This window comes from Micromesistius poutassou, assembly GCF_964030765.1.
Source record: "Micromesistius poutassou genome assembly, chromosome: 23".
Classification (NCBI taxonomy): domain Eukaryota; kingdom Metazoa; phylum Chordata; class Actinopteri; order Gadiformes; family Gadidae; genus Micromesistius; species Micromesistius poutassou.
The window spans coordinates 3,624,841-3,651,679 of record NC_140293.1 but is presented as its reverse complement, the minus strand read 5'-3'; the positions used below and the strand labels follow the sequence as shown (position 1 = coordinate 3,651,679).

Here is a 26,839-nt window from a genome sequence, read left to right as displayed (position 1 = left end):
CCCCATCCCTCCTTCTCACCCTCTCCCCTCTTCCCTTCCTTGCTCACTCTCTCTTGTCTGTCCTTAATAATGTCCTTCCTCAATCCCCAAAGTTAGCCCTTTGTTAGCCTTAGCCTATAGCCTGTCCTGTTTTCTCACTTCTTTGCCCTGTGTAATGACCTCAGGCCAGTTACAGTTGCTGCTAACACTTTGTAGCCCCGGCCTAGCCTCTCCCGCTCCCTTCCCTCTCTCTCTGCCCAGTCTTTTGTATTGAGCGCAGGCTAAGGGCTAACTCTTGGTAGCCTTATCCTAGCCATGCCTGCTTTTCAAATAAACTGACAATGAAGAAACAGTGTCTACATGTGTAACAGGCTTCATGACAAGGTCATCACAGAAAATACAATATTAAATACATAAGTCAACCCTTTAATTTATACAAAAAGTCAGAAAACATATTGGCCTTTATTATTATATAATTTTATATCAAAGAATATCGGCGGGGGAACCCGACACCATTTGTACCTTTGTTGGATTTCGATGACTCCCGCTCTAGGTCAAACACATGCCATTGTATGCGTAACCTCTGATTGGCTGATAGGGTTACACTGTCAGCTGCTGATAAGGTGGTGATGCGACACACCTGTCCCGGCTTATCTGTGCTTGTTCGCATGGCGTTCAACCAGTAGCAGAAACGATCCCATTGCCACATTGAGGGCGGGCATTGAAAACTCATGTTTCCACCAGGTGTGAGTGTGATGAGACGTGACAAGCCTTTTCAAAATCTGCCCTACACTGTGACATAATGACATCGCAAGGGGGAATGGCTACCCAGATGTATGCTGGACAAATATAAATCCAGCCTGCCCAGTGGACTGTACCAACTGGGAGCCATATCTATCTGTCAAACATCTAGGTGGACCCAACCACTTGTGACGTCACAGGGTTGATTTTAAACTGCTTATAATGGCTGATCACTCTCGCGCCTGATTGTAAAATAGGGGCCCGTTAATAACCTTTTTATGAATCCAAAAAGTGGAATGGGAACATTCACAATCTATTATATGGAGATGAACTAGCCACTGAGAATTTAACCAAACAAAGATATTTTTATTCTGCTTTGTATTTTGAGAATGTAATCACATTTTGACCATTGACAAACATTACGTTGCATGTTTCGGATATTGCTTTCCCAAAGTCTCCAGAAAAAAACCCTATTCTTCATCTCCTTGTCCTTTGTGTTGTTCTGCTTGTGATGTCCTTAATCATATGGCCTGGGAACTAAACAGAAATGTTATGGTTATGGTAGACCAGAATAACCGTAAAATGAATGAATCTCTCAGCCTAGCTCGACCGGAGACAGCAGCCCTGACCTTAAAGGAAGTAAAGCATTAGAGGCATGGTCAGGGGTCTGCTTCTCTCTACAAAATCATTTTAATTCTATTGACAAAAGGCTAATATAATCATAACCCAGACAACCTAACCACTAACATCGCTGTGTAAGCGCTACATTTGTTGGTACATTTTTTTTAAGGTTTTAAGATTCTAGCTAAAATATTGCAGAAACCTTGCCCTATATAACTTTGCCCTATATAAGGGCAGAAGCAGAAGTACTTCTCAGTCAAATTATGACAGGCCCATCTTTGAGGAAGTGGTAGCCAAGTCAGTAACTGAAACAGAATGTTGTTTGCTCACTTTAGATGAATATTCATCTTCATTGTATCACTTCGCTCTCATTATTTCCTTTCTACACTTTCAGGCAGCCCGACAAATTGCGAGTGGTGTGGATCAGGAGAAACCGACGCTACAGCACAAAAGTAATGAGTAAAACCTCTAACCTCTGACCTCTAACCTCTGACCTCTGACCTCTCACCTATGCAAACCGGCATACACCTGCAGGCTATCCTATCAGAACCAATATCTTAAAGTTACATGTAGGCCTGGGGATGCACAAGTGTGGGATTATATGATTAAATATTAAATGTTACAGCTGGACTAAATGACACAATAATAATAATCATAATGGTAATACATTCAGAAATGATACAGATAATAACAAATTATTGTACAATTTATGAATCGTTGTGTGAATTATTCAGTTGTGTGTTTCTCATGCTTTTATTTTGACGCTTTGTCCAGCTCCACAGCTGGCAGCCTGGGATCCAGAACCCTTACAGGGGCCTGGTGGTGTGGCAGGTCCCCGAGAGCGTGGACATCCCTATCACACTCTTCAAGGTACCGCACTCATGTTCAGGCTCCTTTACTGACCCTGGTACCCGATGGATGAGGTGACTCATGGCCTTTCTGTTTGGTTTGTGGTCCACAGGAACCCACCGCGGAAGAGTTTGAAGACAAGGACTGGACCGTTATCGTTGAAGATGTGAGTTCACCACACATCTGCTGTCACGAATGTTGATTTGTAAATCTGTTTGGGAGACCTTTGGCTATAAAGGTTTTGGTTTACAGCCAAAGGTCTCTACAATGTATTGATTGAAATCTAATTAGAAATATGTATTCATGAATGAATGAATTAAATGGATCTGGGCCTAAAAGTATGTGTTACGAATATAATGACGAATATCATTTTATTTCCATTTTCTATTTCTTCAATGACAAACACATTTTTAATTCCTTAGGAGACGAAGGGCCGTCGGAAGGTTCTGGCGTCGGCAGACGTTAACATGAAGAAATACGCGAGCGCAACGCAAGCGAAGTACGACCTGGTCCTGAAACTGAAACCGATGTCAGTGAAGGTGGTGGAGGTCACTCTGAAGCTCACCCTGTCCTGTATTTTCCTCAAAGAGGGCAAGGCCACGTAAGTTCGCTCTAAATCATCTCGTTGTACACCGAGAAAAGGCACATTATAGGTGCCATTGATGTGGTTCTCAGACCTGTAGGAAATATTATCCTCACACTTTTCATCTTAGACATAAGGGCATGTGATAAAATTTGCTTTCACTCTCACATAAATCACTTTCAGTTCCTTGACCGGTGAGGTGGGCAGCCAATCAGAAACAGCAGTGCCACAGTGTTCGTCGGATGCGTTTCTTTGTGTTTTTTTGCGGTGGATTCTCTTTGACCTGAAGATGATGTTTTGCTCCCAGAGACGAAGACATGCAGAGCTTGGCCAGCCTGTTGAGCTTGAAGCAGAGCGACATCGGCAACCTGGACGACTTCAGCGACGAGGAGGCCGGCGACGACCGAAGAGCCACCTTTGGAAGCGGATTGGCTCACCCTGTGACTGGTACATAAGACAATGAAGAAACAGTACTATTTGGTTTAATTCAAGTCAAAGTTTTTATCAAAGTTCAAAATACAAAGTAAAATGCCGAGGTGAAGAGAAACAACAGTACTTCCAAGGACGCTACCTTAAAGTCGTTATTGGACTTTACTATTTCTGTTTTGTTTTTGCGGAAGGAGGAAATAAGGCAAACATGCGCACAGTTGTTTGCATATGATGTGCACCAGTCCAAATGGAGACTGTTGGTGATCAGGGAGGAGATTAGATTATTTTAGGGTTTAAATTTAGACTTAACTGTTGCTAGAGAGAGCAATTGGCTATTTGAGTTGCCGATGTCCCGACCAAAATAAAACACACACACACACACACACACACACACACACACACACACACACACACACACACACACACACACACACTGTCCCCTATTTCCTTCCTTAGTTTCTCTTTTATTTTCCCAACGTGATCTTTCCTGCTTCTTCCCCTCTGCTATATTTCCTTCATCATCGATCACTCTCTTCCCTTCTTCCTTCCTACCTCACCCCTCCCTCTTGTCCCTCGTGGTCCGGCCCTCGAACCAAGTAGACACCGACCCCTCAAACAGGAGGATCCGGGACGCAGCCTGGAGACCGGTTCTGGACCCAGGTCCCCCAGGTACCTAGCTCCCCTCTGGTCCCCAGTTGTCCCTGGACTTGGGTCTTCACAGAGTCCTACCCCAACTCTCTCCACAGCATTTAATCTTCAACCCTTCATTCGTTCATACATTCATGCAATCATTACGCATCAGTAGAATTCACAGGCATGATGTCGAATGGATATTCATTCTCGGACTGAGTTCGTGTTCTGAATCATCATTGTCGCCAATGATGGTGGTTTTCATTCACACCATGGGATCAGCAAGTATAGTTTGATTCACGCTATAGTCGCTCCATGGTATCAGATGCTGTTCTTAACATGTACAATAATACATGAATTACTGGCAATTAGAGCTACAATTATAGATCTCCAAAACGATTAAGCAGCATTTTTTGTAGGACTACCGTTCTATTGCCTCTCCTGGTTAAATATAGCTTGAATACAACCTCAAAAAAATCTCTAATCAGCATCATATAAAGCAGGCGAATCAGGACGTAGATATGTTTTTGCTGAGGTAAAGTGATGCATTCCTACCGCAGTAGAAGGGAAGAGTATCTGAGCGCTAATCCTGATCCATTCCATTCCAACACTTCTCCTCTCCTCCCCTTCTTCACTCCGCCCCTCCTCTGCCTCTCCTCCTCTGTCTCATCCTGCCCTCTCCCGCACCTCGTCCCTCCTCCCTCTACTCTCCTTCTCCCCACTATCTGTCTCCCTCTCCCCTCCCCCCCCTCCTAAGTGGTGGGATGGGGCGGCCCTGCCAACGACACCTCCACCTTCACCCTCCTCACCCATCCTTATGCTCCGCCCGCCTCCACCTCACAAGCCCACCCCGTGCGGCCCCCCGGCCCCCACCCCGGGGAGCCCCGGCCCTCGCCCTATGCGTACTCCCTGCCGGCGTTTACCCGCGCGCACCCCCCCCGCCCTGCCCAAAATCTTCCAGCCCGGCGCGGCCTCAGGTATTAGGTCTACGAACGTGCATTTGTGTGAAAGTGTCACTTTCTAGTCCTTTTTTTTGTGTCTATTTAAAGGTGTTGTAGGTATGGTTTGGTAGTTAGAGAGAGAGAGAGAGAGAGAGAGAGAGAGAGAGAGAGAGAGAGAGAGAGAGAGAGAGAGAGAGAGAGAGATGCCCTGATTGGTCAGAAAAAAACGGGGAGCGGTCTAATATCACTATGGTGTCATACAGAGGAAGGCGCAGTCAACTTTGACAATGACACTCCAATTCCAGCTCTTAAATCGTACCTACAGCACCTTTGATCACAGGTCCTTCACATTTTGTAGGTAACACTGCAACCCCTCTAGTAGCCTACACACCTCACACACATGGACATAGTGTAATTGCTCATAGACCTACATCATGCATGGCTGTATGTGTCTTATTTGATCTGTGTGTTTGGGGTGAGTGGAGTGCCACGTGGGGCAAACACATCAGGCATGCGTGTGAATATGAATTATAGGTTCATAACGGCATGATAGAACTCATTACATGTGGTGGGCTGGCGAGGAGATTACGCCTCTTATTAGGATTTCTAGGAAAACCTAAGGAGTAGGATAAGGAAGTAATCAGCATGGGCACGTAAGGCTCGCCTGACCCAAAGGTCTGGGTTGTCTGGGACTGGGTTAGCAGAGCGCAGACCGCCCTGCCCTAAAAAGCGGAGGAGTTATGTAACTTGGTGTGAATGTGTGTATATTTCTTGGGTCAGGGGCACCCCCTGCTTGTTTTGCTCATCACTGCAGCGGCACAGAGAGCAGGAAGGAACGTCTGCCTGTGCATGCAGAACACCGAGGGACCCACAGAGCTGGTTAGGGGAAGAGCCGCGAATGAATTCAGCCCTTCACCGATGCATTCGTTCACTCCTTCACGTATTCATCCATTCACATTCACTCACTCATTCCTCCACTCCTTTACATAGTCACATATTCACTCACTCCTTCGCTCACTCCTTCACACATTCACCCGATCGCTAATCAACCCATGCAGCCATTCACTGCACTTATTCATATCTCTCATTGTTGTTGTTCCCCCCTCATTTGACATGAGTTGCTCCATTCTTTATTTCATCAACTCACTTCCTCAGCGACCAGCTGTCTTTATGTTTCTCGTATGAGAGCCACATTTGATTGTTTCTGGGTTCAGTCCGACCTCGTGGACACGAAGCCTCTGGCTGCCAGGGACATCAGCACGGCCAGCCCTTCTCTGTAGGAGACCCTGGGTCCCCCTAGTCCCATCCCTGTCCCAGGCAGCCAACCACATGTGGAAACAGCCCAGCAGTCCTTGGCTGGAATGTGTTGTTTAGAATCCGTCCGAGCGTTTCCTCATGTCCTCCGTCGGCCCTCTGCTGGACTCCTCAGTGCTAGTCGTCTTGCCCTTTACATTTACAATTAGGGCGTTTGAAAGTGAAACAATATATGGCTGTCTGTACAGTAAGGATGTTCATAGAAACAAGTGCTAAGCACTAATAATCACTAGGTTAACCCATTCCCCGTATACAACAAAGATAGCTAGGATAAAATGCTACATAACTAAGTACTATAAGTAAATACGACATACAATAAGTGTGTACAGTACATTAAGTGCCAGGACTTATAGGGGGGGGGGTGGCTAGTCTAGGTGAACTCTGAACAGGTGAGTCTTTTGCAGTAGCTGGTGAGCGACTCTGCGTCTACTCTACCCCTGTCTGTCAGCCATGACGCTCTATCTCTCTCCCCCCTCCTCCTCCTCCTCTTCTTCTTCTGTCACATTCTTTCCGTAGTGCCGGGCTCCTCGGTGGCCAGACGGCCGCATAGCTTCCACACTGACTCCTCTCGGACCCAGGGCCAGGGGGCCCTGGCCTGCCCCTCCTTTACCCCAGCCAGGGGCCCGCTCTCCCCCTCCTCCTCCCTCTCCTCCTCACCCCCGGTGTCCCCCATTTACCCCCCCGCTCTGCCTAGCATGCCACTGCCAGGTACCAGATACCTTTTTTAAGGAATGGTTTGAGCGTTGGGATGTGTATGAAGTATCACATGATGATATCTTTCACACGTTTGGTTCAGAATGATTGTTAACCAGAGGCACAGGCGAATCTAGATTGCACATTTGTAGACATTGTGCTATTGCGATGTGCAATCGATGTGTCTCATATTATATTCATTGGATAAAAATCATTGCAGACTAGATCTCAGATAATATTCACCACATATCTTGATTACGTTATAGATATCTCTTCAATACACACTTTTGATAGCATTATTTGATTGTTTCATTCTCCTGTTGTTTTTCTTTCTTCCTTCCTTCTTTCATTATTTATCTTATTCATTCTTTCCTTCTATCCTTCTTTCTTTCTTTTATTCACATTTTCTTTCCTTCTTTCTTTCTATTGCTCTCTCTGTCTCCCCCCTCCCTCCCTCCCCCCTAGCCCCCCATGGCGTTGTGCCGCGCCCCACTGGCAAGAGGCCCCTGAGCGTCCCCTCTTTCTCCGCCGTCCCCCCCACCTTACCCCCAGACATCACGGGCCCCATGCCCCCTCTCGGCCCTGCCCCCCAGCCCAAAGTCCCGGGCCTCACCCCTCTGGTGAGGGCGGGCTCCGCCCTCACCCGGCCCAGCAGTCTCCCCTCGGCCCCTGACACAGGTACTGCACGCGGGCCCCCCCCCCCCCCCGACACACTGTGTGTTACGTGGTCAGCACACTTCCTGTCCAAGACCTCCTTGTTGAAAACCTCCGAGATTTCGTAACTTTCGTGCCGATGACGGCACTGCCAGCTCTACACGCCCTGATGAATCACACCTTGCGTGATTCAAGACATTCTCTTATTTGAGGATTTCCGACCAGCTGACCCTGACAAAAGATTCATTGGCGTTAGTCATAGAGTCAAAAAAACAAGTTTGTCTTGGCAGTATAGGACTTGTGCATCGTGATGAGTCTGACACATCACAATGACGCTTGATGAACGCTTGCATTTCGGAAGTCTAGGACCATTGAATTGTTATTGATAGTAACAAGTGTTTTGGTCGATGTTTATTGAATAGTTGTGAAATTATTTGTCAATCAGGGATAGACATTTATGTGTTTGAAACTGCCACAGCGTTTCTTATGCGAGACGTTTCGATTGGCTTTATTGGCATATTTACGGATATTTCAGAATTTCAATGACTACGACCAAATATCCCATGATGCATTCTGATGTACAAGCCCTATTCTCTTGAAGTGTGCCGCCCGCTTTAACTGTTCATGCGTAGGAGATAACTCCTTCATAATAACAACACAATACCATTCTATTCATAGACCCTCTCTTCTGATTTCCATCAGCTGTTTTCATTTCGTTTTCCATGTTAATATCCGTATTTCTGCTCGGTTGTGTTTGTGTTGGTTCTCCACTCTCCTCTCCTCAACTCTACTCTTCTTCTTCTTCTATCCCATCCTCTCCCCCCCTCATTGGGACCCCCAGCATCATGGCAGACTGAGTGGAGGTCCCCTAAGCCCCAGGCCCATGTGGCTCCAGCCAGCCTCTCTCCCAAGGCTCTCCAACCCGTCCGGCCTAAATCCAAGAAGGCCAGAGCCAGGGCCGCTAAAGGCTCCCTCCTCAAGCTAGCCGACCCGCCCGAGACCCCCTGTCCTCCCCCTGTCCCCGCCTCCCCCGCCTCCCTCCCCTCCCCCTCTCCCGCACCCGTCTCCCCGGCCCCGACTCCAGAGACCCCCGCCCAGCCTGACCTCTCCCCGTCCCGGGACCCCCCGCCGCCCCGCGCCCTCGCGCTCCTCTCGGCCCCCCGTGCCTCAGACCTCACCTCCGTCACCTCTGTCACCTCCGTCTCCTCCTCCTCCTCCTGCTGGTCCCCCCCTGCCTCGGTGGTCTCCGCTCCTCCTCCTCCTCCTCCACCCGCTGCCGTCTCCCAGCCAGGTACAGCTGAGGGGCGGGAGGGGACTCACACGCCCCCCCCACCGCACCGCCGCGTGCTCCCGGTGAAGGGCACGGCACGCCCGTCCGACCGATTATTGGAATCTGTTGAGCTGTTTGCTCTGTTTATGCTCTGCATCCGAACCCAGAGCTTATCTGTGTAATATAGAGAGGGGGGAGAGGGGGAGAGAGAGAGGGAGAGAGGGGGAGAGAGATTGAAAGAGAGGGAGAGAGAGAGATTGAAGAAGAGAGCGAGAGATTGAAGAAGAGAGAGAAAGAAAGAGGTGGCGAGGGAGAGAGAGAGAGATTTAAGAAGAGAGACAGAGATTAATACAACCAATCAGATTCATTGTATTGGGACAGCTTGTTTGTTTCATTCTCTCAGAACGGGTTCATCCCATGTGTACACACCAGTAGGGACATTGTGTGCGTTCTCCTTGTGTCTGCCAGGCACACGGCTCTTTATAGGCACCTGCAGGCACTACATGTTTCAGCAGGTGGATTCTTCTTTTCTTTTGCATACTCCCTGTGCTCTGTCCCCTGTCTTTTCCCTTTTCTGTTTGTACTTCCTGCCTGCCTTCGACACTCTATCCTCATCATGTGCCCTGCCTCCTCTGCTCTCCTGTCAGACCTGCCTCTGCCTGACCAGACCCACCCAGGGGGGCCTGGACATACCCCTTCATGGAGGTCCAAGGACGCTCCCGCAGTAGAGACCCCTGAAACTCTGCCCCCTGTCCCCCAACGTCAGCCTCCCATTGCCCCAAACGCCCCCCAGCTTCCTCTTCCAGCACCAGCCTCTCTAGTTTCCCCAAATAACCAAGATCCAGGTACTGAAGACCCAGAGTCCACGTAGTGACCTCCCGGTTAGACACCAAATGAGAGAAGCTCATGGCTTACCCTGTTGGTTAATTCAAGTTAGCATTACTGCTAACTAGTTTGCTTAACAGTCGACTCTCAAAAGGCCAATAAAAGCACTTTTAAGAGACGTGCACGCTCTCAACGCTGGCTTACCAAATCCTCTCATATTGGTTTTGTTTTCTCTTTCTCATACCTTATTTTTCAGAATACAAGAGGCAACTATGCACGCTGCTGGAGGAGGACAATGCATCTTCGGTACCCACAGGTGAGAACCACGATGTGCTTGTTTCTTCTTCTCCAGTGGTGGTTGCCTGCGTGTCTTTAGTAGACACACACCACATTGCTAGCTTCTGATGCTAGGTGGGGTTTTGGTTACAGGGATGAACCGTATCTCCAGCCAGAAGCTGGACCCGTCCAGGACCCAGGAGAGGAAGCGAGGAGCCCCCTTCGGAGTGGAGCCGGTCACGAGGTCAGCGGGGTAAGTGAACGTACCCTGGCTGAATCATGATCAGGGGCAGCAGTTTGGTTTTGGTGCAAGGGCCAGGCGTGCTGGGATTAACCATTTCATCCCCGTTGAGTTTATTAACTGGGTGACACTTTATGATGACATTCAGTCATGTATTTTATAAGCCATTAGTTAATGAGGAAGTAATATTTAATTAAACATGAATATACATTTGTAGATTATTAATAAAGACTCACCAGGCTTACCAGCCTATCCAGTGGACTGTACCAACTGGTAGGCTGACCTATCCATCATACATCTGGGTGGACTTTCCCTCTTGTGATGGCACCAGAGGGCAGATTTTGACATGGCTTGTATTGGCTAATCAACATCGCAAGACAATAGGGGCCCTTTAACATAGCATTTATTCATCATCTACAAATTTATATCCATGTTTTGTTCAGGATTGTTTCATCATTAACTAAAGGCTTATATATTTGACATATTACATTATTATAAAGTGTTACCATTAACTGGACTGCAGCATGTTTGAACTTAAGCATGTGCAATGTATTGTGTGAGAGATGGGCTGACTTGATGCAACAAAATAAATATTTTTATTCAATTGAATGAATGACACAAGTGCAATTTTTTTTCAACTTTTTCCTTCTCGCTGTATTCTTGGCTTATTGTGCTTCCTTTTCGTCTATGCTGTGAATATGTGATCATAGAAAAAAGTCACTGAATTTCACTGAAACCAGAAAATGTATGTGTTTAGAAATGTATGGAGAAGAAGAAGTTGTCTCACGCGCTGTAATTGGTTAAGACCGTAACCCATATCTTGAAATAACATTTGCTCAATAGCATTGTTTTTCTCAGAAAAGGGAGTAGCCTTCTTTCCTCAGAAATCTGTCGAAAAATCAGTATCTTCTGAACAAAGCTGCTGATAAGTCGACTTCTGCTGAGACATGTTGATGCTACAAAAGCCTTTATAAAATAAAAGGAATTTGTTTTCTACAACGCACGTCATGGTGACTAAACAATGGCTGGCTGTACATGCTGTTCTGGCTGGCTATAATTATCATACAGTGAATGAATGAATGCGAGAGAGCATCGTCATCATGTACCGTGACTGTAAGGAGGAGTGGGATGGCCACGCTTGGCGTTGATGCTTTTGGAGATGCAATCGCTCTGTTGACTTTTGACCTTTGACCTCTGACCCCATTTGTTTGTCCTTCAGACCCGAGAGCTTGCTCTTTATGCTGCCCACTAACCCCTGCCTGCCCTCAGCCCCCGGGCTCCAGTATTTTGAGATGCCTAAAGCCCAGAGGGTCGAAACCAAACCAAACCCGATGGAGGCTGGTCTCAAAGTCCAAGAGCCCGCCCCTTCCCTCACCGCTACGCTCACGCAAGGGCCGGCTGGTCCCCAGCCCTCGGTCGGAGAATCCTCAGACAGGCATAAGAGTCACATGACCCAGATGACCATTCAGTTAGGGAGCCCGAATGCCAAATCCAAATCGGTTCAGAGTAAGCCGATAGGTCAACCCTTTGAAACCGTCCCAAACCAGAAGCAAAGAATAGCAGTAGAGCAAACGCAAGATGTTGTTGTGGATCCCATGGGAGATTACACTGTAACTATGGATTTAGGGTAAGTGTAGCATGGTGCTCACTCTTTCTGGCGTAGTTTGGAAAGATGATTCATAGTTTGTTTTAGAGTCCCGTACTTGAATTGATATTAATGTAGCTATACATACAAATTAGTCTCAGTCCATCATTGAAAAAGGGGTGTTGCCATCATATTTGATGATTGGTAGGGTCATTAAATCGTCTCTCTCGTCTCTGATGTGCCCTTGTCTGTTTAGAGAGAAGAGACCAGCTGCTTCGTTACTGTCTGGCCACAAAGAGGTCCACTCTGAGTCCACTTCAACAGCAATGAGCATAACACTAGAATCCAGTTGTGGAAAACACAACATGGTGACGGACACATTGTCCTCAAATGATTCTCAAACGCAGTGCCCGGAAATCCCAGCCGCTGCTCAGAAAGGAAAACCGCAAACAAAGAAAAAGAACAGGAAACCGAAAGATGTTGCGGCCATGGCTGCGCCACTGCCAGCCACTTTGAAGAAAGTGTCCGATGTCGGAGTACGAGCACAGACACATGGGGAAGAGGCTGATGCTCGCCTGGCATCCTGCAGCGCGACAATCTTAAATGTACCTGTTCTGACCCAAAAGCATTTCGAAGAGGGAACAGAAACAATCCATTTGTTTATGGACACAAAGCCACATGGTGACAGGCTAGATACGAGGGACAAGCAGGCCACCCCGTATATTATTATGGAAAACAAGTGTAGCGATACATTTATAGAAGACATGCCGTCTTCTGATCCAAGGGAAGATGCTTCACTTGGATTTTCGGTGACCTCAAAGCAAAAGCATGACATAGTGAGAGAGCCCTGTGTTGCAGAGCTACTGCCATCATGCCCACAGCGCTCAGTCATTCCTGGGATTTCATCTTTAGACCGACATTTGGATGTAGATTGGCCAACTGATGGGATATCACTGCTGGAAAAGTTACCCAGCAAGAGAATGGTGTCGTGTGCACATTCAAATTATAAGCATTTACTCTGTGGTGATAATGCAATTATTGCAAATATGGTAAACATGATATCATCCTGTCCCAAATCGACCACTATTCCTGGTTTTCCAACTGTTCCGAAACATGAGCCAAATATGGTCAATATCCTTCCCTCATGCCCCAGAGTGACAAGTGTTCCAGGTTTAGCCTCAACTCCATTGGATTCTTGCTATAAGGAAAGTTTCATGGATAGAAGTGTTCTTTGGAGCAAAATAGTACAGATAAAAGAACCATTTGTTTTCCACATATCTGGCAGGCCAGACACATATACAGAGCATCTAAAGGACATGGTTCTCATGTCACCAGCCTGTCCCAGGACAGCAGTCATCCCCGGCTTTCCCTCCACACCTAGAAAGGAGGCCAGCTTTGCAAAACTTCGGCCCACATGTCCAAAAGCTGCCCGAGTGATGGGCATGCCCTCTCAAATGTGTACAGAGGGTGCAGATAAGTCCTGGCATAAGGATACGTCTCTGGTGTGGTACGGAACATTGAAGAACAGAGAAGGGCTTTTTGCGCAGATAGATCTCAATCATAATGTGGCCAGTGTTGATTCCAGAATGGTGACCATTTGGCCTTCATGTCCTGTGAGGTCCAGTCTTCCAGGTTTTCCCTCAGCCCCCAAAAGAATAGCACCCAGTATGGTCAGTAATTATTTTACATGTCCGATGGCAAGCAGGATTGCAGGCGTTACAACCAGGAATCCACTGGGTTCAGACAGTAGTACCACCTGGCTGGATCTGAAAACCAAACTATTATGCAGGCCATTGAGCAACGGACGTTGTCATGTTGTGGATGAAATGTCCAAAATGAGTACAGAATGTCTGAACATGGTAAATATGTTACCATCTTGCCCAAGCAAGAAATCCATCAATGGTTTCCCCTTTGCCACTATGAAAGCTCCCAGTATGGCAAACCTTCTGCCTTCTTGTCCAAAGGTGGCCAAAGCTTTAGGTTTAGCATCTATAACGTGTATTAAGAGTGGAGAGAACGTTTGGGACTTTGGTAGTTCCTTTTGGCTAAAGCCGTTGGCTAAAGAAGAGATACGCATGGGTCATTGCCAAGAGATGTTGTGCAGTAATCACAGTATGATGAAAGCCATGGTAGATATGATGCCTTCTTGTCCACAAAAGGCCAGAATACATGGTTTTCCATCCGCACCAAGACAAGAGATCTCTATTGTTAGCATACGGTCCACTTGCCCCAGAAAGTCAAGGGTCCCTGGTTTTCCTTCTAAAGAACAATATAGCTCATATGGTAAGGATTCAGAAACTTATAAACAGCTCGTATTAGTGCAGCCCTTAAGGAAAGGTGCGTTGTTGATCAAAGGTGACCTCACAAGGTATTTTCATTGCCCTGAAAAGAGACAGTGGTGTAGTTCAGTAGCCATGTTGCCATCCTGTCCTTTGAATTCTCTAATCTTTGGTGTTCCTTCAGCACCGCAGAAATCAACACATAGTATGGTGAATCTTGTACTTACATGCCCTAGACAGACTCATGTTTGTGGCTTACCATCAAGAATTTGCATTCATCCTGAAAGCAAAGGCTGGTATTCTCAAAATAAACCGATAATACTGAACAGACCAGCACAGAAACGATGCGCTGAAATTCTACAGTGTGATCTAAGAGATGTACAATCCACGGAAAGTATGGCTGCGGCATTGCCTTCTTGTCCTGAGATTTCAAGTGTTCCTGGTTTCCCCTCTGTATGGAGGCAGACATCTGCTTGCAGTCTAAATATGCTAAATATGCGACCTACTTGTGCAAAAATGTCGAGAGTTTCTGGAATGCCATCTTTAAACCATAGCAAAGCAGCTAATTGGTCAATTGATGCACAGTCACATTCATCTCCTAAACTGAGATCAGTGCTCCATTTTGAGAAGATGTATTCAGTTGATTCCGACATGGTCACAAACATGGTATCTATGTTAGCATCATGCCCAAGAGAGGCTTGTTTGCCAGGCTTCCCATCTAACTCAATCAGCCTTTTAGCAGATGTACCAAGTATACTACATCTTCAGAACATTTGTCCAAAGCATTCTAGATGTTCCGGAATACCTTCAAGATATCCCTCAGATCTAGATGAAGATGTTTGGAATGAGGATAAAGGATTGATTTGGGAAAGACCACCAGGGAACAGAAAACGTGAAACAGTAATCTATGGTGAAAGGACGTCTCACAGTGAAAAACATATGCTTAAAATAATGGTGTCAATGTTACCGCCGTGTGCCAAGACATCTTCTATCCCGGGATTTCCTTCCAAGTTTCCTCAAAGTAAACACACATCTGTGAACAATGAGCCTACTTTCCCAAAACGCTCAGAGATTCCAGGTCTACCGGCCAGAAACCACACAGCTAACCAAGATGACTGGGAAGTACACAGAAATACTATTTGGCAGAAAGGGTTAGGTATGTGTCGTGGCCTTCAGCATAGTTGGAAAGTGAAGGAGCTGCCATCGAGTGACATTGAAAGGATGCTACGTATTTTGCCACTATGTGCTCGACGGGCCCTCAGCCCAGGCTTTCCGTCTGCTGAACTATTGTTTGTGGAACGATCCATAGCCCCGAACCAAGATGGAGCAGAGGTTACTGGGCAGATAGTGACCAGTGAAGCCTCTTTCTGTTCTAAAGGGTCTGTTGTCACTGACCTTACGCCAGCACATTCAGAACTCTTAGGAGACAAATACTCAAGCGGAACCAAAGAGGTGGAGGACATATTGCTTCAATCAAATGCAACTCAATATTCATTTAACAAGAAAGAAGTGGAATTCCAAAGTGGCGCAGCGTCTGGTGTTCATAAAGTGGAAAAAGGATTTTGGCCTCAAAATGAGACTGAAGACGTAGGAACTCTAGAGAAAGGGTGAGTGAGCAGGAACAGGAACAGGTAAAATAGATCATGTATTCATGACAGAACCTTTACAGACAATTGTGTGCTCATCCATCGGAGAAGTAGTGTCTGAACGACCTGTCTTTCACATTATATTTTCAGACACTTACACTGCAGAATGTGGCACTCGGCTCCTGATTTGGCCTTAGTCTTGAGTGTGAGAGAGAGGTGGGTTGCAAGGGTTTGACTGCTGGCCTGTTTTGACTTCTCGCCTTTGCATCATTTCATCATCTGGCTGACTAATTTGTAGTTTAGGTTAAGTTTTCTTTGCTGTCGTTTGTTATTTGCTCTTTTGGGGTTAATCTCATGAATCATTTCCCCTTTTGTCAATTTTCTCCAGGCCACCATATTATTAGATGTGTGTGTGTGTGTCTTTCCAGAGAACAGAGTGTCAAGGAGAGTGTCAAGGGATGTCAGTGTCCAATGACACTAGGCACTCGGGCCCCCTCACTCCTTACTACGTGCCTGAGAGAGTGTAGCATTTGACCATATGTCACTGTGGGCTTGTGGTTTGGTTGGTGTATATTTGCATGGCATGGATTTGCATTGAATGCTCATGAGATGGATTTGCAAAACTTATATACAATATATATAAACAATATTTGTTTTGTAATGATGCTATTTCATATGTGAATAACAAAGTTTCAAGCCATTTGTGTTGATACAGAAGGATGCACAATTCAAGATAATAATCAAGATAATAATTCTTATCTTAATTAATTATTATATTATTTATAATTAGAAATGATAATTCAGTAAAGAACAACATATTTTATTGTAGAGTAGTTGTTACGCAGACAATTGTATTAAATATCAACAACAGTAAAGCCGGTTGAAATTATGTTGACGATGATGATTGCCGTCGGACAATTAAGTGTTTATTACTTCTGATTAATTCAGTACAAGGAGTGCACAGCACTGCAGTTTGGATTTAGCTGGTAACGTTGAGGTTGCCCCTGATTATGACTTTGCCCTCTCCATAGAAATCAAAACATGGTTTCACTGCTCCCGTCATGTCCCTCTGCTGCTGTTGCACGCGGGTTCCCATCCATCAACATCCACTCCGGAGAAGGGCCTACCGACCGGAGCATACTATGGGAGCAGCTCCCCAAGACTGCTGTACAGCTATATACTGGAGAACACGAAGAGCAGTGTATGGGGATAAGAGAAATGGTTGATATGGGGCCTTTATGTCCCATGGCTACCAAAATCCACGGATTCCCTTCGAAAAGAGCTGTCTTGGATGAAGGAAAGACAGAGGAACAAAGCACTCCAGATCATTACGTTAAAAACACAGTGGGTGATACACATGGATTACCTCCAATTGAAAACAAAACAGACAATAGTAGGGTGGCTGAATTAAACAAATACATGGGTGACATCCAGCTGTCCTGCACTGAAAGGACCGATCCCCCAAATGTTTGCAAGGACATTGTCCTGCAACCTTGCCCCTGTGTAATCAATGATAGAACAAACATGGTAGATATCCTGCCCACTTTCCCTAATATATCTAGTATACCTGGTTTATCATCAATCTCTCAGTGTGATAACGCCTCATGGGCTTTTATTCCAGACACACTATTTGAGAAAAAATATATACATTTACGCAATGTTATGACGGACATTTCCCAAGAAGAAAGAGATCAAATGAAAAATATGCATTTGGTACCAACTTGCCCAAAGCAAGCTAAGATATCTGGATTTCCATCAGTACTTAACTCACCTTTAACAGTTAGTTATAGAGAAAATATGGTAAGCCTTTTACCTTCTTGCCCAAAAGTCTCCTATATCCAAGGTGTTCCATCATCACAAGAGTCTTTGAACACAACATGGCTAACAGACGGCACACCTCTCTTGGAAAAGAAGAAAGAAACCACTGCAATAATCATCAAAGATATATTAAATAAGGACACAATGAAACCGATGGTAGCTCTAAGCCCAACCTGTCCCAAAGAAGCTTCAATCCCTGGCTTTCCCTCGGTCCCCAAGCCAACAGTGATCCATCATGGGCCTAATGAATTTGACCTTTTTCCATCGTGCCCTGTAGTCTCTAATATTGTCGGGTTTCCATCAATCCAGACAGCTGAATACAAAAACTGGCCCTCAAATTGTCAGCCATTGCTGGAGAAGCAATTCAGGGAGACTCCTTTATTTGTACCATACAAATTTCAAATGACGAAAGAAATGACTGGAATGTTGTCCCTTGTACCAAGTTGTCCTAAGAAGTCACAAACTCCTGGATTCCCCTCTGTGCTGCTACCCAAGAATCTGGACTTTGGAAAGGTGCCAAATATGGTGTATCTTTCCACTTGTTGTCCGAGGGTCTCAGAAATACCAGGATTCCTCTCCTCTCAATACACACAATGTCAAGAGTGGGCGATAAGCAACAAGCCATTGTGGACGAGAACACCTGAGCATAAGGAGCTCTTGTTCACAGTCAAGAATGAAAATGATTGGGACACCATGAAGGCAATGGTTTTCCTGGTACCTTCCTGTCCAAAGGAGGCACAGATTCCAGGATTTCCATCAGTTCCAAAACCACACATAGACAATTATGGACTACATAACAATATCAACCAGCTCCCGACATACCCCGATGTTTCCAGTATTCAAGGAATGCCTTCGATTAAGAGTGGAGCCAATGCCACTTGGGTGCAAGAGCCAAGGGAGATATTACTGAAGAGATCAGTGTTGAAGGTGAATGTTATGTTAAATGGATCCCAAGTTAACGCAGATGACAGGAATAATATGTTGTTTATTCTACCCTCCTGTCCTAAGGCTACCACTCTGCCTGGTTTTCCATCAATTCCAAATCCCAACATTTTACATCTTGGGCCGAATATTGTAAATCTCCTCCCACTGTGCCCTCAGTATTCCAATATATGTGGATTCCCATCAGTTGAAGGAGTCAGTGGATTAGAATGGGTTGCTGAACCTTGTTCATTAATAAACAAGCAACCACTGAAAATTCCTCAGTTTATGATTGAAAACTCAGCCGTTGGCGCAGACGAATCAAACAATATGTGGGCCTTGGTTCCCTCTTGCTCAAGAGCACCAATGCTACCTGGCTTCCCATCTGCCCCTCAGTGCAGTATGTCAAAACTACGACCGGTTTGTCCGAAAGAGTCCATCTTCCCTGGTGGTGTAACTCTTCACGGAACTACAGAACTACAATGGATTTCTGCTGAAGAGTCGATCGAGCTGAAGAGTTTGTCGGGCGACCTTCAGAGAGCCAGCATTTTCACAACAGACAGTCTAATCCAAGACAGAGAGACTCGGAAAGCAATGCTAGCCCTGGCTCCAACATGTCCGCAGGCATCAACAATTCCTGGGTTCCCTTCTGCGCCTAGATCCAAGACAGAGCCCCATGATGGCAGCCTCATGCCTCCCTGCCCTAGAGCTTCAGCTATCGCAGGATTCCCATCCATGACTGAAGTCAAATGCACGGGTTGGTTAATGGAACCCATACTCCTGTGGATGAGGTCTGAAAGCAAACCATTAGAGAGGATCATGCCACTCTCTGGACAGGCGTACCCATATAGTTCCAACGTCACGTCAAGTATGATGACATTGGTGACATCCTGCCCTAAAGCCACCGGGGTGCCTGGTTTACCATCTGCTCCTGTGGAAAACAGACCCCTGGACATGGTCAGTTTGTATGCATCGGCACCATGCTGTTCCACAATTCCAGGTTTTCCATCAGCCAGAATGATTACCTCCTCATCTACGGACACAAAGGATAGGATACACAACACCGAGACCCTCCCCAAGAATCTGCCAAAGAAGAAGATGTCTATTGCAGAGTGGACTGCCAAAGATAAAGGGAATATGAAACATCTGGCATTAATGGCTCCATCGTGTCCATCCGTGGCCCAGACTCCTGGGTTCCCCTCCATTCTGCCCCCGACCCCAACAGAGAGTCAAGCAGTTGAGGGTTCTATGCCGACAACCGATGACTCTAAACCACAAGAACTGCAACATGCAGACCATAGTCAGTCTTCTCCTATAGAAGCAAGCAGCACTGGGTTTACCTCTACACCTCTGAACGTCCCAGCTGTGGAACAGGCAAATGGTGAGATATTGTTAGTGTATGTTAGAGTGATGTTGAAGATTCAAATCAAGGTGTCGTTTCTGAGTCCTCGGCTCCAAACAGACCACGGATTCCAGACTTTAAGTTTAATCCTTTATTCGTGGGCTCTCACAGGATACCATAAACAACCAGCACAGTCCTACAGTGATTCTCTGATTAATTTCACAGTACAAGGACATTACAACAGTATATCAATACACATGACAAGGGTGGTCCTATCTGAGGCCATTCAATTGTTAGATGTTCTCTAGGTTATAGATTACAGAAAGGTGCAACCCCCCTATTTCCAATTGGGCTACCGTTATTTGAAAAGGCCAATCCCCAACAGCATTCTGGTTGTATAATACCTGAGATTGGCACAGGATTTTTTGTTTGACTGCAGGATGAAAGAAAGGCCATTAAATGCTTTAACCTATACCTCAATTGATCAAATCCTTTGATCAACTCCTCTAAAACAGTAGGGGGGGTAGATACAGGTCTGGAGGATCTGGGGATAAAACAGGACGAAAGCAATTTTAACTTTTAACGTTTGATTAACATACAGTGGGGGTTAAAGACAGGAGTCTGGCAGGGAGAGGGATGAGGACCTGAAGAAGGGGAAAAACATATAAATTGTTAGGAATTAATTTAGCCGAATGAGAAACAAACGAGGTGAATCCATATTCAAAGTTAGGTATTAGTACTTTCTTCTTCAATATGTTGTGTATTATAATTCCCTTTACGCGATTCTTTTTGTAATTTAAATGATTTATTTGTTTGTTTGTTGTTTCTTTCGTATTGTAACAGAGGTCAAATCTAAAGAAAGTTCAGAACAAGCCTTTGTGCTCGATGGGTAAGTGAGTCTAGAGCTCTTGCATGGTTTGGTGGAGTGTTCTTGCGTAGTTTGATGCAAAATCATGTCTAACCAGATCTGAAGTAGCTAGAAACTTGAATAACAAAATACAGGTTATTTATATAGTATATATTTACTGCTGCATTTGTTTTGTTCTGGCAAGAACCTTTCTTAAAACATTGTGTCTGGGTCCTTAGAAACCCGCAAATAGAGAAGCCTAAAGCAGAGGAGGTGGACACTGCCAAGATGCACTTGGATCCACCGGAGCTGGATTTAGTCTTAGGTTGGGAAGTATTGGAAGCAGAAGGCACAGTGACAGCTCAGGAGATGGAGTCGTCCTTGTTAGTAAAAGGGAAAGACAATTCAGGACTAGTCAATACAATTGTGGGGGTTTTCAACAGAGGGTAAGTTGAACCTTGGTTTGAAGCATCTATAGTGTATGGTTTAGTGTGTGCATTGAATGAACTTCTAAGAGAGATAACATCAAAAATATAAACCATTTTTGTTCTATTTTTATTTTGACCGTCAACAGTGTATACACTCCTAATACAGATTGATTTCTTATTGTAATGGAATGGATGGCCTTCAAGGAGGCAAGATGAATATATAATGTTTCGATGTAAAATATTGTTTTGGTTTTCGTTTGTTTTTGCCCCATCCATGGCTTTGTCACTAAAATAAGTATCCCTCCCTCACAGTTATGAGACCGTAGCGTCCATTCTGGCACCGTCTGGTTCTGGTGCAGCTGAAGCTGTCCGACCACAGGGTGCCTCGTCCTCACCTGATCCAGAGTCCAAAGATTCCACCATCCCGTTCGACGGGTTTCCTCCGCTTTCCCCAGACAACATTGCTTTAATAGAGACGGCCAATCACGAGGGCCTGAGTGAAATTGAAAGTGAAAGCAAACTGGGCATAGAACCCCTGATGAGTGCGGAGCCCTACATGTGGAATCTGGCAGAGGATCGGTCTGCGTCGGCGTCCTCAGAGGGAAGCGACGGGTCACCGGAAGTGGTGGGCTTGAGTGCCATGAAGAAATGGCCACCGTTAACTGAGGCAGATATTGATGAAATATCAAAAGCACAGCTTGAGGGAGCGGAGAAAGAGCAGGTCTCCTTTGATCCATGGGGCAGTAAGGATAGATTGGTCATAAAGCAGGGGTTGGTTCAATCATCAGTTGAAGGTGAGACCACGTCCCAGGCTGAGATAGGACAAAAAGGGGCTGAAAATGCACTCGTGGATAACGGGTGAGTGGCATGGGGGCAAGACCTCTTCTGCTGCACGGCGTGAAAGTATAAACAGTTGTCAATGCGTTGTGATACTTCTGTCGTAACTCTCGTTTGGCCTTCTGTTCTGCTATCATATATGACTGCTTGGTTTTGTTTGCTATTAACATCAGTCAATGATTTGGAACCGGTAATTTAACCTTATTTTGGATATTTTAAGATATGATTGCTGCAATCAATGGTGGTCTCGAAATAAATAGTTGTCTTTGTCTTTGTGCTCACGTATTGATGTGGTGCTTAAACGCATGTGTTTGTGTGGAAGATTATTGAGATATTTCTATGTTATATGATTTGATTTAATATAAGGCGCTGTGGGTATGATTAAATTTTTTTTTGTAATTTGTTGAAATGTAGAAATAGCAAATCTATCCATCAAAAAAAACTATTTTGCCTGTCAATCACTGGTCGGAAATGCAATACTTCTCAATGTTGGAGAAACATAGGGGGGGAGGGGGAGGGGACTTTCTTTGGTTATGTTTCAAAAAAAGCTGCTCTTTTCCGTTCTTTCTTTTCAACTCTCAAATCGTACCTACAGCACCTTTTCCGTTGATTTTTGTTCTCACAGCTTGTGATAATCAAGTTTTGCAATGTGTGTGTGTGTGTGTGATCATGCAAAAAATGTGATGCTTCTTGCATCTAACGTTGTAACAAGCAATCAAACCAGAAATTTTAAGCCTGTCCTTCTTTGTCCTTGACCTCCCAAAGGCAAAGCACAGGGGAAGCATCTGCCCCCGCCATGGAGTCACCAGCACTAGAGGCTGTGGTTACTAATAACGAGAAAGAACATAGTGAGATGACTTCCATTCTAGTTCCACCCCAGTCAAAGGTTCTCCCCCAGCAAGATGAGCGAGAGCACAAGCCCGATCCCCTGGGCCCCAAATGCGACGCATTCCACCTTGAAAATACACAGAACGACGTTGCTGACCCTCCGACAGAGATTGTTCCAACACAGCCGACTGCTGAAATAGTCCCTCCCCGAAGAACCAAGAGAAAAACGGGGATACCTTCTCCACATGTCCAGAAGAAAGCTGATACACAAGAAACTGAAACTCAAGAATCTACAGAGGTGGTTTCCTCACAGCCCACGGTGGTGAGCAGCTGTAGTAGTGGAAGCGCTGGTAGCAGTATCCCTCCAGAAGGAATGGAGATTCAAAAAGACAAACGGGAATCTGTGCAAATACAAGGAGGACTTGTCCCTCCGCGGCGTGTCAGAAAAAGAGATGAAACTACACCACTCGAAACACCACAGAAAACAAACAATGTTTCCCTGACTCTCCCGGAAATTCCACAGAAGCTATCCAGGAAAAAGGGCAAGTTGAGTAAAAATGTTCCCGTTCCGAAAACGGATGTGCAGCCGTCCTTGGATGTCCGAGCCAGATGTGATCCAGTAACATCTGTAACGTCATCAATACCACTGCCCTCTGTGGGAGCCACAAAGGCTTTAAGCAATGCCGAAAGCGATGATGGATCCGGTGAAATAGTTGACATGCTGTATATAAGGGTGCAAGTGACCCAAGTGGATTATCCAACTGATCTGTCTGGAGAAACTGATGTTTCTGATAATGTTAAACATCCAGAATGGGTTTCCCCAGAACAGAAACCCTCCAGCCAGTCTTCTCTAAATGGATCAAGCCAGTCCGACCAGCAAGCTGATCTGAGCCCAACCCTGAAAGTGAAGATAAAGGAAAGCGACCAAACAAAACCAGAAAGTGAATCCTCTGCTGATTTTGGTGTTAGGCCGACAGAGTGTCTCTCAATTATCAGAAAGATAGCCCCTCCTAGATCAATAAAGAAGAAAGTGCCTACACCTGACTCTATCAGTAAAACAGTCAACGAGGGTGAGAAATGTGACAAGGAGGAAACCCTGATACAGGCCCTAGAAACGCCTCAAATTCCTGCTGCTCAGAAATCCGAACAAGTGGCTCCCATCCCTCTAACACCGGAGTCCAACAAGAAGGACACACCAGTGTCTGTCCCTATCCCGATGCCCAGGGCAAGGAAACGTCTCAGCGGATCCTTCCCAGATGCCTTGCCCGCCGAGGGAACGTCTCCTGGTTCTTCAGTTCGGCTCGCTAGGAGCTCTTCCAGAGACGACGTGGCCAAGCCCGGCAGGCAGAGAGGACGAAGGTCAGTCACGCCTCTGTGTACAGGACGGCTGGAAACGTCTCAACACCAGAAGAGGAGCAGTAGCCTTCCTCCTCTTCCTCCTGTCGATCATCTGGCGGTGCCCACTGTGTGCCCGAGGAGAAGTCGCCTGAAGGCTGAGAGCAAAGATAAACTGATTGGTGGTGATGACGGCTCTGAGACCAGAGCGTCAGGCTTGCCTGTGGCAAAACCGAGGATCAGGAAACGTTTAAGCGGTTCTTTCCCTGACAACTTCACACCAGCAGCGGGTTCGTTGTGTCCCTCTTCGACGGAGAAATCGAACGAAATGGTGGGCGATGAAACGGTTCTGCGCGGCGCTGAACAGGCGATCATCTCCCCTCCGATTCCTATGCCACGTCCCAAAAAACGACTCAGCGCAACTTTTCCAGACAGTACACCTCCTCCAGAGTCTGTGCTCTCAACGGACACAGAAAGCTCGGGTATAAAGCGGGATGTGACATCTTCCTGTCACCAGGATGCGACAGATTTCTCACCGTCGTTGGAATCAGGCTCTCACTCTGAAGGAGGCTTCGTCACAATCCTTGGGTCAGAGTACGCCACTTTAGGGTCGGATCAAGAAGCCAACAAGGTACAAGTTTCTTCCGAGGTGGAACTTCCTCAACCGGTATCTGTTGGAGATGCGGTTCTGAGAGTGAAGGAGCAGGGCATCGAAGACTGGACTTTTACTGAAAAATCTGCAGAGACACAAGATGCTGAAATGGCTACGGAGGCTGTGGCTGATCAGATCGATGGTGAAATTGGATTGGAGGCTAAACCTGAGAAGGGCATTGCTTCTACGGTCACAGCTCCTCTGGATGACTGGCAGCATTTAGAGAAGATGAATGAAAGTGAGCCTACAGACATCACCTTGGGTCAGGAGGTCGGAGCTGAAGAGGGGGGCTTTTGCCTTCTGTCAGTAGCTGCCGGTGATGTAGAGGAAGAAGGGTAAGTGGTCTGTTTAAGTGTGGAGGAAAGGAAGGCACCAAAAAAATATCCTCAATGTCCAGTCCCATTTCCCGAACCTTAAGGAAAGCCCTGCAAACTTTTGCTTAGAAAATATTGACTAATGCTTTTTCTTATGTTTGTCTGCCCCTCCCCAGCCAGGGTGAGGCGACAGAAACGTCCTTAGACCGACCAGTTCCAGTTCCTCGTGGCAAGAAGCGTTTAAGTGGTTCTTACCGGGACAGTGAGCCAAAGACACCCCAGAAAGGGTCGGCAGAGGCACCAGATGCTGAAGTATGTTTTTTACTTGTCATTTACGTGACAGGCATTAGGTTTTCTCCTCTTGCTGAATGTATCAAATATAACTAATGCATCTACATTATGTGTGTGTGTGTGTGTGTGTGTGTGTGTGTGTGTGTGTGTGTGTGTGTGTGTGTGTGTGTGTGTGTATGCGCATGCGCGTGTGCGTGTGGTTGTGTGTGTACTTTTAGAGCCTGCTGGCCAGCCCGGAGCTTGTGACATCCAGTCAGTCGTTACTACATTGGTGTCAGGAAGTGACAAAAGGCCACAAGGGTGTCAAAATAACAAACTTCAGCACATCCTGGAGGAATGGACTCGCCTTCTGCGCCATCCTACACCACTACCATCCCGACAAGATGTAAGGAACTCTTCACCTGGAAAACTATGGCGGTATTGAGTGTGTATTGTGCAACTGTTTTCATGTGATTTTATGCTTTTCTTTTTTGGACAGCGAATACGAGATGCTCGACCCTTATGACATCCAGAGTAACAATATAAAGGTGACTTAGTTTAGTTCCTTCCTGACATTTTTCCCCAAACACGGAACACATTTTTGTCAACAAATGTCATCTGATACGAATCATTAAAGGTGACATATTATGCGACCAGGTGTGAGTGTGATTAGCCGTTACAAGCCGTTTGGAAAATCTGCCTCCTCTGATATCACAAGTGGGCGTGTCCACCTAGATGTGCGCTGGATGGATCAGCCTACCCAGTGGACTGTAGCAAACGTTGCTCATCGATCCATCACACATCTGGACACGCCCACTTGTGATGTCAAAAGAGGCAGATTTTCAAATCGGCTCACACCTGGTGGTATAGAATATCCCCTTTAAACTACGTGGGCTGTGTGTTTGTTTTGAAATATATATATTTTTTCCCATCGACCCCCCCCAAGGCTTTCGACGGCTTCGCCGAGCACGGCATCTCGCGGCTGATGGGGCCCTCGGACATGTTCATGCTGGCGGTCCCCGACCGGCTCATCGTCATGACGTACCTGAACCAGATCCGCACACACTTCACGGGCCAGGAGCTCAGCGTCCTGCACATCGAGAAGGACGGCGGCGAGTCCAGCTACGGCGTGGCGGCCGACCGCGAGAGCCGCGAGAGCGCCGACCCGCAGGCCGCCGCCCGCTACTACGCCCAGAAACTCCAGGAGGAGGGCATCACCCTGGAGACCAACGGCAAGACGTCGTCCACGTCCACGTCCGTGTCCGTGGCGACGGCGCCCGACAACATGGACGCGGGCAAGGCCGGCCGGGAGCTGGTGCCGCCGCCGCGGACCAAGCGGGGGACCCACTTCCTGTCCAAGACGGGGTTTTCGCGCGTGAAAGACGCGGACCTGGTCAAGAAGCGCCGGTCGCTACGGAAGAGCGGCGGTTCTGGGGAGGAGCTGGAGATACCCGGGGTAGGGGGACCGACTGTCAGGACACCGTCTCTCCTCATGCTCTTCCTGTTGTCGTGGAAACAATGCCTTTTGTCTTTTTAGGTGGTCGGAGGGCAGGAGGAGGGGGAAACCGCGCAAAGGAAATTGGAAGCGGGTAAATAGTTCTGAAGTATTTCTATAAAGATACTTTATATATATATATATTTATTTATTAAGCACTGGATGTGTATGACAACCTCATCTTTGTTGATGTTATCGGTTTGTCTTATTTTCTGTGTAATCCATGCAAATCATGCGTCATTCATGTTTCCTGCTC

General features: G+C 46.4%; 1 protein-coding gene across 2 annotated transcripts in view; it reads left to right on the top strand.

Moving 5' to 3' along the window:
- ehbp1l1a (EH domain binding protein 1-like 1a) overlaps nucleotides 1-26,839 on the top strand; it is a 37,481-nt gene that overhangs the window by 3,875 nt on the left and 6,767 nt on the right. Inside the window, exons 2-21 of one of the 2 annotated variants that reach the window (XM_084487600.1) lie at nucleotides 1,736-1,793; nucleotides 2,116-2,211; nucleotides 2,303-2,356; nucleotides 2,613-2,791; nucleotides 3,081-3,220; nucleotides 9,786-9,845; nucleotides 9,959-10,058; nucleotides 11,266-11,673; nucleotides 11,888-15,517; nucleotides 15,647-15,712; nucleotides 16,528-19,616; nucleotides 20,421-20,466; nucleotides 20,664-20,870; nucleotides 21,165-21,710; nucleotides 22,455-24,839; nucleotides 24,995-25,130; nucleotides 25,328-25,494; nucleotides 25,588-25,636; nucleotides 26,035-26,544; nucleotides 26,626-26,677. In XM_084487600.1, coding sequence (XP_084343726.1) covers nucleotides 1,736-1,793; nucleotides 2,116-2,211; nucleotides 2,303-2,356; nucleotides 2,613-2,791; nucleotides 3,081-3,220; nucleotides 9,786-9,845; nucleotides 9,959-10,058; nucleotides 11,266-11,673; nucleotides 11,888-15,517; nucleotides 15,647-15,712; nucleotides 16,528-19,616; nucleotides 20,421-20,466; nucleotides 20,664-20,870; nucleotides 21,165-21,710; nucleotides 22,455-24,839; nucleotides 24,995-25,130; nucleotides 25,328-25,494; nucleotides 25,588-25,636; nucleotides 26,035-26,544; nucleotides 26,626-26,677 — 11,978 coding nt within the window. Of the gene's footprint in view, nucleotides 1-1,735; nucleotides 1,794-2,115; nucleotides 2,212-2,302; nucleotides 2,357-2,612; nucleotides 2,792-3,080; nucleotides 3,221-3,802; nucleotides 3,872-4,589; nucleotides 4,810-6,603; nucleotides 6,773-9,785; nucleotides 9,846-9,958; nucleotides 10,059-11,265; nucleotides 11,674-11,887; nucleotides 15,518-15,646; nucleotides 15,713-16,527; nucleotides 19,617-20,420; nucleotides 20,467-20,663; nucleotides 20,871-21,164; nucleotides 21,711-22,454; nucleotides 24,840-24,994; nucleotides 25,131-25,327; nucleotides 25,495-25,587; nucleotides 25,637-26,034; nucleotides 26,545-26,625; nucleotides 26,678-26,839 lie in introns of those variants that run through there. The other variant, XM_084487601.1, reaches the window with a different exon arrangement.